The sequence below is a fragment of the Podarcis muralis genome, chromosome 7 (genome assembly GCF_964188315.1).
Source record: "Podarcis muralis chromosome 7, rPodMur119.hap1.1, whole genome shotgun sequence".
Classification (NCBI taxonomy): domain Eukaryota; kingdom Metazoa; phylum Chordata; class Lepidosauria; order Squamata; family Lacertidae; genus Podarcis; species Podarcis muralis.
The window spans coordinates 80,551,138-80,564,244 of NC_135661.1; the positions used below are offsets into that span (position 1 = coordinate 80,551,138).

Below are 13,107 nucleotides of genomic sequence, written 5' to 3' on the forward strand. Positions count from 1 at the left end.
AATAAGTAAATAAAATAAATAACAAGAGCAGAGTACATCGGAATCCCGTCAGCCATGAAGCACGCTGGGTGACCTTGGGTCATCTCAGTGTAATTTACTTCACAGCATTGTTGTGAGGGTAAAATGGGTGAAGAGAAAAAGATGCATAGCCCGCTGACCTCTTTGAAGGGAAGATGGAACATAAATGCAGTGACAATTCAGTTTGGGATGATACCCTTTATTTTGCAGCACAGAGGTGCACAAATCCCAGCTACTGATTCAAGCTGCATTTAATTTAATAAGCTAACAAGCCAAAAAATAAAAATTCATAACTTTGTTTCAAAAAGCTTCACATAAAGAAGCAGGGAATGGGGAATAGCTTCAGACTCCTATCACACTGGGGGCAGGGGGGAAAGGCCTTTGGGTGGCTGATGCACTTTTAAAAACCATCATTATTGGCGTTGGGTTTTTCATTTTTGTTGTACAGTAATAGCCTTTCACCCAAATTAGGGGTGAGGGGAATTCCATCCAAGTCGTTTAGCTGAGGGGCTCCATCCCTTTCTTGGATCTCTTGCTCATTCTATCTTATCTATACATGTACAGTATATTCTTCATTACTCATTGGTGCAGGGCAAACCACCCAAAATTTTGAAGGGAACCAGAGCATTCTGTGGGCGCTGTATTTTCCACTGATCTGCCCCGAGCATATTATTCTGCTTTTTAAGGCATCCCTTTGCCAACTTTTTTCACCAGCACTGTTTTTTAAAACACAGTGATTCTCCCCTTCTCCCCCCATTTTCCCCACAATGGTTCAGTCCAACTGTTGCTAGCTTCCTCCCCCTCAATAGTTTGAGCGGACTTTCCCTAACTACCACCCCACACCGCTCGAGCCCGAGACGCTCTCGTCGCTCATTGGCTCTCTCTTTTTTTGCAGTTGGGAGCGAAGAGCGACAGTTTAGCAGAAAGCACTCAAAGTAGCAACCTGGCGAGGCGCGGGGGCGAACGAATGATTTTTGTCTGGTCACGGGGGCTAAGGGAGTAATAAAAGGCCACTTTTCATTGGCTCGCCGTCCAAGCAGCGAATGATAGGCATGCTGTGATTGGTTGTTTGACGTCGGAGTTAAAGCGAGTGCTCTGGGAACCGTTTTATGTGCATGAATGCTTGCTTGCCTTTTATAGCGTTCTGAAATACTCTACAGTTCTCCTTTTCTTTTTGTCACGCCGCTCCACAAAAGTATCCCGTAGCCAATATATATATCTGTTTCAAAGTGACATGGTAATGCTATAAAAACGTTGCCTCAGAACCTTAATTAGCCTTCGGAAATAAAATCTGCATTCTCCACACCCAACAATTATTTCATAGTATTGACACGCCTTCATTGTGAGGGCATCACTAGCAACCATCCCAAAAGATCCCGCCATCCTGTCAAAAACAAGATGGTGCCTCTGTTGCCTGTGGTCACACTCAGTTAACTTGGCTATCTAGTGACACAATTCCCTCGTAAACCCACAGTGTCCTGACTTTCACACAACTGCTGTGCCTTAACTTCACCTCATTTGGACACCGTGCATGAAGTGCCCTTCTAATACTTCCCCAACAGCAACCTGGCTTCAAACACACCCCAGCGTTTTAAAATTATGTCATGTTTCTGTAGTAATTCCATGGCATGAGTCCCTCTCGGTCATGTCAAGATTATAGCGGCATAATCTCCTCCAAGTTGTCTATTTCATAATTCTCCAGAAGCAAATGTTGGTAATTTGGGTGGTCCAGGTGACAGTAACCAGAGCAGGCCTTCGCATGAAGCGGTTGCATCAAATTCCAGAGGGATTGCCACGTTCCCACCTCTAATCTCCATCTCTGTGGCCACAATCCAAAATATACTTACTTGAAAGTGAATCCCCTAGAAAAAAGGCAAGGCTCACTTCCAAGTATGGACTGGGATGTACTTGTCATTAAAAAAATAAAATAAAATCAGCCAATTGCCTTAGGGTCATTTTCAATTTTCATACTGGGAGCAAAAACGTCAAAGGCCAGCCCAGGCAATCACACCTTTGACCTCACCCATTTATTACCCTCTGTTTGGGTAACCCTGATCCACCAGCAGCAGCGTGCCACTATCTAAAATGGGAAAGATGCCATTTTAGAGGCAAAGAAAATGTATCTTTTCAGGCATATTGCAAGATTGAGACGGGAGGGTATACATTTGAAGTGGTCAAGGAGCGCATCGGGAATCCTTCAAAGCTGGTTCTAGTCAACATTTTGGATGGGTGGCTCTGTTTGGATCGAGGAAATGGCCTCACATTCCCTTGAGGAGACATGATGTTTCTCCCCTCCCTTTCAGGTTCCCACACCATGGGAGACAATGAAGATCCTGATGCTGCAGCTGCACCAAACATGCAGTGCTCCCCCTCAGACTCCACCACAGATGACAGCAGCACCCAAGATGATTATGCGCTCCCCGCCATCGTACGCTCTCCAACCTGTGCCCGCTGCCGCAATCATGGCATCCGAGTCCCACTGAAAGGCCACAAGAACACTTGCCAGTTCCAGGGGTGCCAGTGTGAAAAATGTATCCTGATCCTGTACGTCTGGTGGGAAAGCAAGATGGAAGTGGGTGCCGGCCCCTGACATTGTGGGGATTTGTGTTGAACGTAGCACAGTGCTGGTCTCAGTAGGTGGCACTGTTCCCTTATGAATAAGGCCTTCGTCATATTAAGCTGCAAGCACTACCTCTCCCCTTTGTGCTTTGCTAGCTCCACGGCAAGCCCATTAATACTTGCAATGATGTACGGCACAATGTTTCTCTTTTTAAAGTACACTCCTTGCAGCTCCTTGCTTGGTATACTAAAGGAAGAATCTGTATGCAAATGTGCATGGATGGCTTAGAAAACTGGGAAAAGGCAATCTTGGGAGGGTATGACAGAACCAGGAAGGTTAAATATGCATCTGAAACTCCAAAGCAGGACAGGCCAACTTTTCATACCTAGTAGGCCGCAAGAGTACTTCAACATGGAACCAGCAGGCTACATACACTGCCTTGTCCATAGCTGTCAACCTTCCCTTTTTTTTTGCGGGAAATTCCCTTATTCCAGCGCTGTTTCCCGCTGCTATCCTGGATTGTTAAGATATCCTGTAGACCAGTGTTTCCCAACCTTGGGTCTCCAGCTGTTTTTGGACTACAACTCCCATCATCCCCAGGTAGCAAGACCAGTGGCCATGGATGATGGGAATTGTAGTCTGAAAAAACAGAGGGAGACCAGATGTTGGGAAACACTGGTCTACCAGTGTTTCCCAACCTTGTGCCTCCAGCTGTTTTTGGACTACAATTCCCATCATCCCTTGCCACTGGTCTTGCTAGTCAGGGATGATGGGAGTTGTAGTTCAAAAACAGCTGGAGGCACAAGGTTGGGAAACACTGCTGTAGACTGTCCCTGGGACAGGTGAGACTGCTGATCCCTTATTTTCGAGGCTGCTGATCCCTTATTTTCAAATCTGAAAGTTGACAGCTATGGCCTTGTCACATGGGAGGAGGAAAGCAAGGCCAAAACTTGATGCTCCCACCCCAAACCTTTGCACTGCCTTTCCAAAGCCGACTAGCGAGACGCCATGCTTTGCGAAGGAGGTGCTAGGCTCCGGCAGGGTTCTAGATCCCTCTCACTTCCTTCCCAAAGCTGAGGAAGCACTAACTAAAAGGAGGCGGTAGGACCTTAGGACCCTGCCAGAGAGCCCTCACACCTTCTTCCCAAAGCCTAGCCCAGGAGTAGAGGGCATCAAATGTTGCCAAGGGCTGCAAAAAAGGCCTCAAAGGCCATGTGTTGGACCACCCTGCTCCAAAGGGAGAAAAGCAGGTTTTGTTACATCGTAGGGAAAAGGCCAAGAACTCTTTGCTTGTGTGTGATTTGTATCTGCCCACTCTACCACTTTAATTCTTTATTTATTTAATGGTTTCTCCTTCCAGGCAGAGACGCCGGGTCATGGCTGCCCAGGTGGCCTTGCGCAGGCAGCAGGAGATGGAGCTGAGGAAGCTGACCAGTGGTTTGCTGCAACTTCAGGACAGCCCCACATCAAGCTCTCTCCACCCAGCCAAACTGCCAAAAGGGATCAAACCATGTAGGGGAGACATAGGTAAGCTGCTATGAGAACAGGAAAACATGGGACATTGAATTGAGTGGCTGGGGAAGGACTGAACTGTACTCCTCATTGATCTGAATTTGCTTCCAGTCCTAAATGTGTTTAGTATTATAGCATTTAGCATTAATTATATATACAATCCCATCAATTTATATGGGAGCAACTGACTTTCTCAATCGCCTCTGAGTTCTAAAACAAAAGAACACCATCAGAGAAAAAGGCAGGGTATAAATACATATATAACAATAATAACACAGGCTGCCAAACATAGAGGAACAGAAAATATATGTCCAATGTGAATGGCTGCAATGAAATAAATGAGGATTTGTGCTGGCAAGGAATGATTTTTGCAAATTCAGCTCCATGAGCCCTTTCAAACAGTTGCTTTGAACTTAGATGGAAAAGCTGATTAGGAGTACACACAAAAATTAACAAGTGGGGAGAGAGAGTTAAGTGTGTTCTCCCCACAGTTTTTCATGCTCCAAAATTCTCCTCCTGAAACTGCATTCCCCCCCCCCCAAAAAAAAAACTGTTTGTGGGGCGTTTGTTAAAATGTGTATGTAGTTTTGTCCTTAGGATCAGGGACTAAGGGACTGTTGCAAGTCCAGCAACCTTTGGCTCTTTCTCTCCTTGAAAAAAAATCCTTTCAGGCTGGTATTTAGAAGCATTCTGTGTCTGTGTTTGCTTTTTTAATTCTTCCCATTTCTTTTTTTCTTTTGTTTGTCATGTCTTTTAGGTTGTAAGACTGTGGGCAGGGACTGTTGCACTACTGACATTTGTAAGCCAGCTCTAGGAATCTTTTTTGGCTGAAGACTGAGTAAAAATGTCTTAACTAAATAAATACCATATCATAGGAGGTAAATTGGCTGCTTGTCAGATTTTAAGTAATAAATACACTTATTTATTTTAAGTATTTTTTACTCCATTATTTTTCACTGAAAAGGCTCCTTGAGCCTCTTACTAACAATTTCTGTAAGAGTCCTTGCCCTCAAGCTTACAATCTAAATGTTGTGGCAAACAAGGGGAAAGCAGGAAGGTATCAGTTCTTAAAGTTTCAGTTCTTAAACAACCAACTTCAGATAATCTGATGGAATAGTGCTGCTAGGGGACAGCTCAGGGAGGGTTGAAGCTGTTAGTCTCTCATCAGAGCAGACCTGTGAGGGGGGATGCAGCCGGGTACACTTGCCCCAGACCTTGGAAGGCTAAAATGGCCAGGGTGCCCTGCCAGGGGCCTGCTGGACCCATGCTGTCATGTCAAGAACGGGTCTCAGACAAGCTCTGCACGGACCTGCAGCAGAGTCAATGAAATAGCCCTGCTTCCCTTTGCTGTGCAGCATGACAGACACCAAATGAACTACCATTACATGACTTTTTCAAAATTCAGGCAACATTCCAGTTCACAGCTAGTGACCCACAAGCTTCTTCTCTTTTGTTGTACAGGCAGGAAAGAGAATGAAGAACCCTTGAAAGATTCAGAGGATGGACTCAGAGAGGTTCCTGGACTCCTACGAAGACAAAGGCGGAGAGCAGCCAGGAAGGTGAGGAAAAGGGACTAGATCACTTATCTTGTCTTCTTATTTGATGGGGTCATTTTAACAGTAGATTGTGGTTGGCACTTGCAGAAAGAGATTTCCGGTCTTCTCTTTATACTGGCAACAATATGCCTTTTCCAAAGCTAAACTCAGCTTTGTTGTCATAGAGTTGTTAGCAAAATGGGCAGGAAATGAGAAATGAAATAAAGCTGGAAGCCTCAAAATGTAGATGTCTTGAGATCATCAAATTAAACATAAAGTAGCCAGCCTCATATATGTTTGCCAGCATAACACTGGAGTCACTATTAGCACTTAGGGGTGTGTGTGTTTTTTTGTAAGGGCTGCTTCCCCTTATATATCCAACCTGAGCCTGTGGAACTCCCTGCAACAGTAGGCTTGGCAGGCGTGGGCAGTGCCAGAGAGTGGAAAGGTGTGCTCCCTGGCAAAACTGCTCTGGAATCTTGGTGTAGACTGTGATGCCTCCCTTTGTTTCCTTCACTCCTTTAAGATCTAGGAGACTTGACTGATTCTCTGGCTATAACCTCACAGAGAATGTCCCCTATGATGCTATCAGGATTTCCCAAATATAATTAATATATTTCATGTCAGTTAATGATTTGAGCAGAAACTTTTTTTAAAATTGCTTTTTTTATTTGATGAAATAATTTGTATGATGTTTGCAATATTTATAAGCTGTATTTGCATTGCATTTGCATTGTGCATTGTTCTCTAGGAATGTTCTTGGTTGCCTCTCCCTCACTGCTCTAAAGTGACAGAACTGCCGTGGGCCCTTAGAGGACATCAACCACCTCATACTGCTTGGTTCCCCCCTCCGCTTCCTATGCCCCCTGCACCCTTCTGCCCATTCTTGCCTCAGGAACATTCTTTTCAATTTCAAGGTATGTTAGGTGGGTGACCAATTTCTCTAATAATAAATCTGGTGTAATCTATTTATTTATTTTGTTGCATTTAGTAGTCCGCTCCTCACTGAACATTTTCAGTCACAGAGCAGGGAACAGCTAATAAAATTAAACAAAGTAAAAACAACAGCATACAAAAATTACCAAAAAAAAAACCCAACAACAATTTTGTCACAAGGAAAAAAAGCAAAACTACAAAAACAAAATACCGTGGTAAAAAACAAACACAAGACAATCAAACGTTTTAGATAACCAATAGTCTTAGAAAGAGTTCCTACTCCCTGTTTCACATATAGAAGCCCACTCACTCTCCCTCTGTCTCTCATACAAACAGGGCCCCACTCTGAGCCAACAGACCCTCACCCTGTGATTTGATGGCTAATATTTTAGTTGCATGTAATTAATAAAACCTACATGATCATAGCACATGCTATGAAAGATACGGTATATTGCACTTCTTATACTATAATAGCAGCAATTATATAAGAACTTAATGTAACCTTTCCAGTGTCCTGGTGTTCTTTGAAACAGCCCTGAGGAACGAGGTGTTGCTTCAGAAAGGCTGGCCCTAGTTCTGGTTTCTTATACAGTGGTACCTTGGGTTACAGACGCTTCAGGTTACAGACGCTTCAGGTTACAGACTCCGCTAACCCAGAAATAGGACCTCAGATTAAGAACTTTGCTTCAGGATGAGAACAGTAATCGCGCAGCGGCGGCAGCAGGAGGCCCCATTAGCTAAAGTGGTGCTTCAGGTTAAGAACAGTTTCAGGTTAAGAACAGACCTCCTTAACAAATTAAGTTCTTAATCCGAGGTACCACTGTATTGTAAACACCATGTTGGCCTCTGTATTCAGGATCTGATCACTGAGCTTGTTTTCCACTCCCTGCAGGTTGTGATGGTAATGAAGCACTGTACATGCCAGATAGTTATATGACAGCTCCAGGACAGATGTTTCACCAGACCCCTGGCACGTCCTGGTGCTTACCTTCACCTGCCAATCTGCCCAGGTATTTTGTGTATGGCGTTCCAGCATCGGGAATATTTAAAGCTAAGTAATGGTCTGTGGGACGCGGGTGGCTCTGTGGGTAAAAGCCTCAGCGCCTAGGGCTTGCCGATCGAAAGGTCGGCGGTTCGAATCCCCGCGGCGGGGTGCGCTCCCGTTGTTCGGTCTGCCAACCTAGCAGTTCGAAAGCACCCCCGGGTGCAAGTAGATAAATAGGGACCGCTTTCTAGCGGGAAGGTAAACGGCGTTCCGTGTGCTGCGCTGGCTCGCCAGATGCAGCTTTGTCACGCTGGCCACGTGACCCGGAAGTGTCTTCGGACAGCGCTGGCCCCCGGCCTCTTAAGTGAGATGGGCGCACAACCCCAGAGTCTGTCAAGACTGGCCCGTACGGGCAGGGGTACCTTTACCTTTACCTTTAATGGTCTGTGACTGAAAACAGGACTATGTCTCTTATAACAGCTAATCAGCCAGGAAGACTTAACTGTGAATGACTGAAATCTTTGGTCATTATAGTTGTAAAAACTATAATATAGGTCAGTATGAATATTTTCATATGCAAAATAAATTTAATGACTGCTTATTTGCATATGAGAACACATTTCTGGTGAAAATAAGGGAATCCTATTACAATGATAAGAAGTCCTTGTAGAGTTATATAGTAAAAAGAATGTGGACATTCACTAGAGTTGCTAGATCTTTAAAGAGGTGGCCCTGTCCATATCACATTCCCAAGCATAACATGTTGGATGAGGTCTGTAAAAAGTAACATAGCTCCAGAGTAAGTTTGAACTTTTGAGCTGGTAATTCTACCACCTGTCCACTCACATTTTGTCCATGCTATATGATGAAATATTTGCTCTCTATGAAATATTTTCTTGTCCAAAATGTTTATGCACATGGCAGTTGTATAAACACCCTAAGGAAAGTCTGGCAGCTAATAATAATAATAATAATAATAATAATAATAATAATAATAAATTTTATTTATATCCCGCCCTCCCCAGCCGAAGCTGGGCTCAGGGCGGCTAACAACAATCAAAATAATCCAACATTCTAAAAACATTCATTATAAAATTAATTAAAATCAAATTAAAAGCAAATATAGCTATAATGTTCTGTCTCCCTGCTCTGCTAAGGATTCAAAAACAAGAAGCCAGGACAAGACAGAGAGCAAACAGTTGGTAATAGTACCTCTGGGTATTGATCACATGGTTGATTTAGCCATCAGGTAGTGCCTCCCACATATGGGAATGAACATGTCTTTTGGCTACAATCCTAAGTGCACTTAGCATAAATGTTCAATTAATGTCAATAGGACTGACTTCTGCCACAATGTTTACAGTATCAGGGTGTATATTAGCTCACTAATCCCAAGAAAGGGCTAATCCAGCTAATGTCAGGGCTGTTGAGGAATAAATCTCCGCTAGACACAAGGCCCAAGATTTAAGATGGGTTATTTATTAAAGTGATCTATTTCTCTGTGTAAATTATATTGTAAATAGAAGGTAAAGTTACTAAATAAATTACAGTGAAGTCAAAGGGAAGTATAAAAGGTAGAGTTTGCTATAGAAATTTATGAGAAACAAAGCAGATAAGCTGATGACCCTTTTGGCCAACTTCTGTTGCTAAAGGAAATTTTCAAACTTTCCAGTTACACAGAAGTCTTAATCTAGAGCAGGAGTGGGGAACTTCAGACTCAGGGGCTGAATGTGGCCCTCAGAACTCTCCCCAGGCAACACACCTCATTAGCCCTGTTCTGCAACCAAGATTTTTTTGCCTGGTTGGAATATGTTCTTGAAGTGTGGTGATGTTCTTTCCTTGCCCGGATGGAGGGTGGAGAGGGAAAACCTCTGACTTTTGCTTGGCCTACAACAAAGAAAGCATCACATCCATTGCTCCACCCACTTTTGGGCATACATGTGGCCCCCAGATGGTTACTCACAAGGAAAGGTGGCCCTCAGGCTGAAAAACATTCCTATCCCTGATCCAGAAGAATCTAGTGAAAGTACAAAGTCACAGATATGAAGTAGATATAGCAAAGACAGTGATGGAATAGTTGTCTTGTTATGAGTGGAACCAGAGGGTGGTATATGCCTTTACTGCTAGAATAATGTATTTGCACAAATTATTTAAAGAACAATTTTAACAGTTCCATGTAATTTCAGGTCCTGTATAATGAATAAACAGAAATTGCTCCAGTGAAAGACACTACCTAATCTATTATTTATCTTTTATTCTCTGGCACTGGTACAGCAACAGCTGTCTATACTAACAAACATTTACTGCAAACAGCAAGTTGTGGGTGGAAATGTAAAGTGAACTTGGGAGAATGACAGATGCAGAAGCCCCTCTTCCCCCTCAACAGTTTGTGGTTTAGCAAGGACAGAAGGCGAGTGGGAGACAAGCTGCCAGTAAGGAACTTTATAAACAGGATTGAATGTGCTCTCTGTCTTTCTCTCTCTTCCCCCTCCCATCCACCCTCTTCCAGCCGCATGGCCCTGAATCCCCTGAGTGGCAACATGGATTTCAGCAGACGTCCAAAGGCTGCACCTTTGGGAGGTCAGGTATTTTGGTCCTTGTGTCTTGCACAAAAATTGCCCGTGAGCTGGAATTAATACCTTCTACCTCCTTCCTGAAAGATGGGAACACACATTTCAGTGATCTTGCAGGAGGTAGCAGAGCTGGCAGTCGGAATTATTTAGTCTGCCCTCTTTTGTGGGAGGGTGAATACACACATGCCAATGTATGTTAAGGATTCTCTTCTGATGTCTCTCCAGTTGGTGACTCACAGGTGTGTTAGCTTGTCACAGAGAAATGGAGAGCAGTTCAAGGTCTTGGAATGGGCAACCTCTTTACTAATAGTAGAACTGATGCTTCCCCTATAAAAGTCCCATGATCCATTTTGTAGGTGATTGCTTCTCTGCCATAAGAAGGCCCCAACTTGCCAGGGCCTTATATTGGTAGAGGGCTTTCATGGGCTGGTCCAGTGGTTTAGTGGGAGAGGGTGAAAGTGGGACAGTCAGCCAGTCATGCTCTTTGGTCTAATGTTAAGTTATGAAATGCCATAGCTCTGGCTGCAAAAGAGGAACTGCGTTGGAAACAGTAAACATTATCCCTTGGAAAGTGAAACAACTCCTATTCCTTTCCAGCCCTTTAAATTGGACTAAGCAGAATGCACAGCTGGGGAGAACACGAGCAATGATTGGCAAGGCTAAATGATATCCATTCAATCAAAGAATTGTTATTTGGCACAGGCAATTGGTAAAATGACTAATAATTGGTCTATATTTCACTCTGTATACGTGGAAAGCAGCCAGAGTTGCATCTCCATCCTATTCTAATCGGAAACCTTTATTAAAATATTCCATGTTGCAAGTGTCCATACCACAAGCCAACCTGGGGCTAGATTAAAATTGAGGACCTGTCCTGCACCAGAGGTCGGTTGTGTGTCATTCTTATTGCTGCTACCTCTTTCCTTTTTTCTTCTTAACTCTGGCGAGGAAAAGGAGTCCAGAGCTATGAGCTGGTTACCTGCATGGGTGAAGCTTCAGCTAGCACCTTCTCATCAGGGTAACACTTCATGCTTCTGATAAAGTGGACTGTAACCCACAAAAGCTTCTACTATAATACAATGGTTAAGTCTTTTAAGGTGTTGCAGATCTCTTTGTTCTTTCCCACCAGCAAAGAAGGATGCAAGATTTACCCTGCTCTTATTCTGTTTCCCAAACTCTGCAAAAAGAACAAGCAGAATCTGTACATGAGACGTTCATTAATCTAGTTCATGTCTGTTTGTTAATCATGAGGTTAATAGTCTCTCCCCCTCTCTCTTCAGCCAACCTCTTCTGCTCATGTTTCGGTCTGGCCCACCAGGGGGTTTATCTTCTCCCCCCTTTCTGAACAACAGCTGCAGAAAGAGGCTGCTGAAGCCCTGATGGTGCTGAGAAATGCTCCCCAGCCAGGTCCCATTTTGGCCACTTCCAGCCTTCTGCCCCCTACCAGCTCTGCACCTGCTCTGCTGGCCTCATCAGCTTTCACACGCCCCTCAGCAACATTTCACAATCCTGGGGTGGCCAGTCCCTTCCAGCAGCATCCCTCATACTACATGCCTCCATGTGACATTCAGCCTGTAAAGGCTTCCAAGGACATAGCTTTGAAAGGAACCCAGCTGTCACCAGAGTCAGTTAGTGCTCATGGAGAACAGGCCCCAGGGCCTCTTTTCCTTCCTTTACTCCATGGAAGTGCTCTTCCCCAGCAGTACAAAAATGTCCATCTCTTCTCAATTGCTCCACCCCGGGCACCCCAAGTGGCTACTTCTGTAATGGTTTCCAGCATCCAAGCTGTCAAACCCAGCCTCAGAGGGACTTCCAGTGTCACCCACCACCATTTTGCCCCAAATGTGGCAACCTACCACACAGCCTCAGGCTCCATGCCACATACCATCTGCATGCCACAAACCGTGGACAGTGGTTGGATTTCAGAGACAAATGTTGAAGTCCTTGCTCCATCCAGCTCCACTCACAATGGCCCTCAAATTCTGCCCTTCTGTGTCCCACCAATGGATGTGTCTGTCACTTCAGTGCCCCTACAAACTGGCATCCCATGCACTCCATTTGGGATGGAACTGCACATGCTTCCCAGGCTGTCACTGTTGAATCCTACCCCCTACACTATAGCTCAGGAAGGTTTCCCAGAGCCAGTTTCCCCCCCAGGGCAGGAAGCACAACAATCCCATCAGCAGCAGAGCCAAGAAGGAAAGCATTCCAGCAAGAGACAGGAAGGAGAAGAACATGGCAGAAGCCACAATGCGCCAGGGAGCAAGGATCCAGAAGGTACACTATAGACAATGGAGCTGCAATCGATGCCAGAAGGACTAATATGTGTTATCAACTGTTTTTGAAAACAGTGTCTCCAAAAGAGCAATGACATGTGCAGAAAGCACCCCTGTACCCAAAATGTAACTGGGGGCTATATAAAGGAATATAGAGGTTTGATTTTATTTTTCTCACACAACACACTAGAACTTAATGAAAGTGATTGGCAGTAGGATCAGGACTAACAACAAAAATACTTCACACTACACAATCAACATGGAATTGGCTGCAGAATGTTGTGATAGCCACTGGACTTAAAAAAAAAAAAATTAGATAATTTTTTGCTGGAGGATAACAGTATGATAATAATATTGGTAAACCTTTCAGGGCTGTTGTAAGGGTTATTGAAATAATGTATGCAAATATGTGCATTTGAGCTTTTAGAAAAACTCACTATACAAAACTGAAGTATTTTAAATTTTGGAAATGCCCTTCCGTGATGCAGCACTGCTACCTGTAGCAATTTGCTTTCATAGGAATTTGCACAAAATGTTAAGCACATGTACAGACAGACATGGAATCTGGAATGAGGGGATCTTTACTTCTCTTTGTAGATATTAATGCTGGGTTCTTGGGTTGTTTTTTAAAAAAGGATTTGATCTGTTGATGTATAGGAAAATTCCTACCGTTAGCAAGAACAGTCCTTGCAGAGAAATTGTTAAGAATGCA

The 13,107-nt window shown here is 44.0% G+C and overlaps 1 protein-coding gene across 7 annotated transcripts in view; it reads left to right on the forward strand.

Moving 5' to 3' along the window:
* Window positions 1-13,107, forward strand: part of DMRTC2 (DMRT like family C2) — a 56,532-nt gene that overhangs the window by 42,127 nt on the left and 1,298 nt on the right. The window contains exons 1-8 of one of the 7 annotated variants that reach the window (XM_028742343.2): window positions 960-1,104; window positions 2,322-2,562; window positions 3,939-4,105; window positions 5,552-5,649; window positions 6,377-6,551; window positions 7,454-7,571; window positions 10,056-10,131; window positions 11,400-12,396. In XM_028742343.2, coding sequence (XP_028598176.2) covers window positions 2,333-2,562; window positions 3,939-4,105; window positions 5,552-5,649; window positions 6,377-6,551; window positions 7,454-7,571; window positions 10,056-10,131; window positions 11,400-12,396 — 1,861 coding nt within the window. In that variant the 5' untranslated portion in view covers window positions 960-1,104; window positions 2,322-2,332. Of the gene's footprint in view, window positions 1-959; window positions 1,256-2,321; window positions 2,591-3,938; window positions 4,106-5,551; window positions 5,650-6,376; window positions 6,552-7,453; window positions 7,572-10,055; window positions 10,132-11,399; window positions 12,397-13,107 lie in introns of those variants that run through there. The other 6 variants (XM_028742342.2, XM_028742340.2, XM_028742341.2 and 3 more) reach the window with 6 other exon arrangements.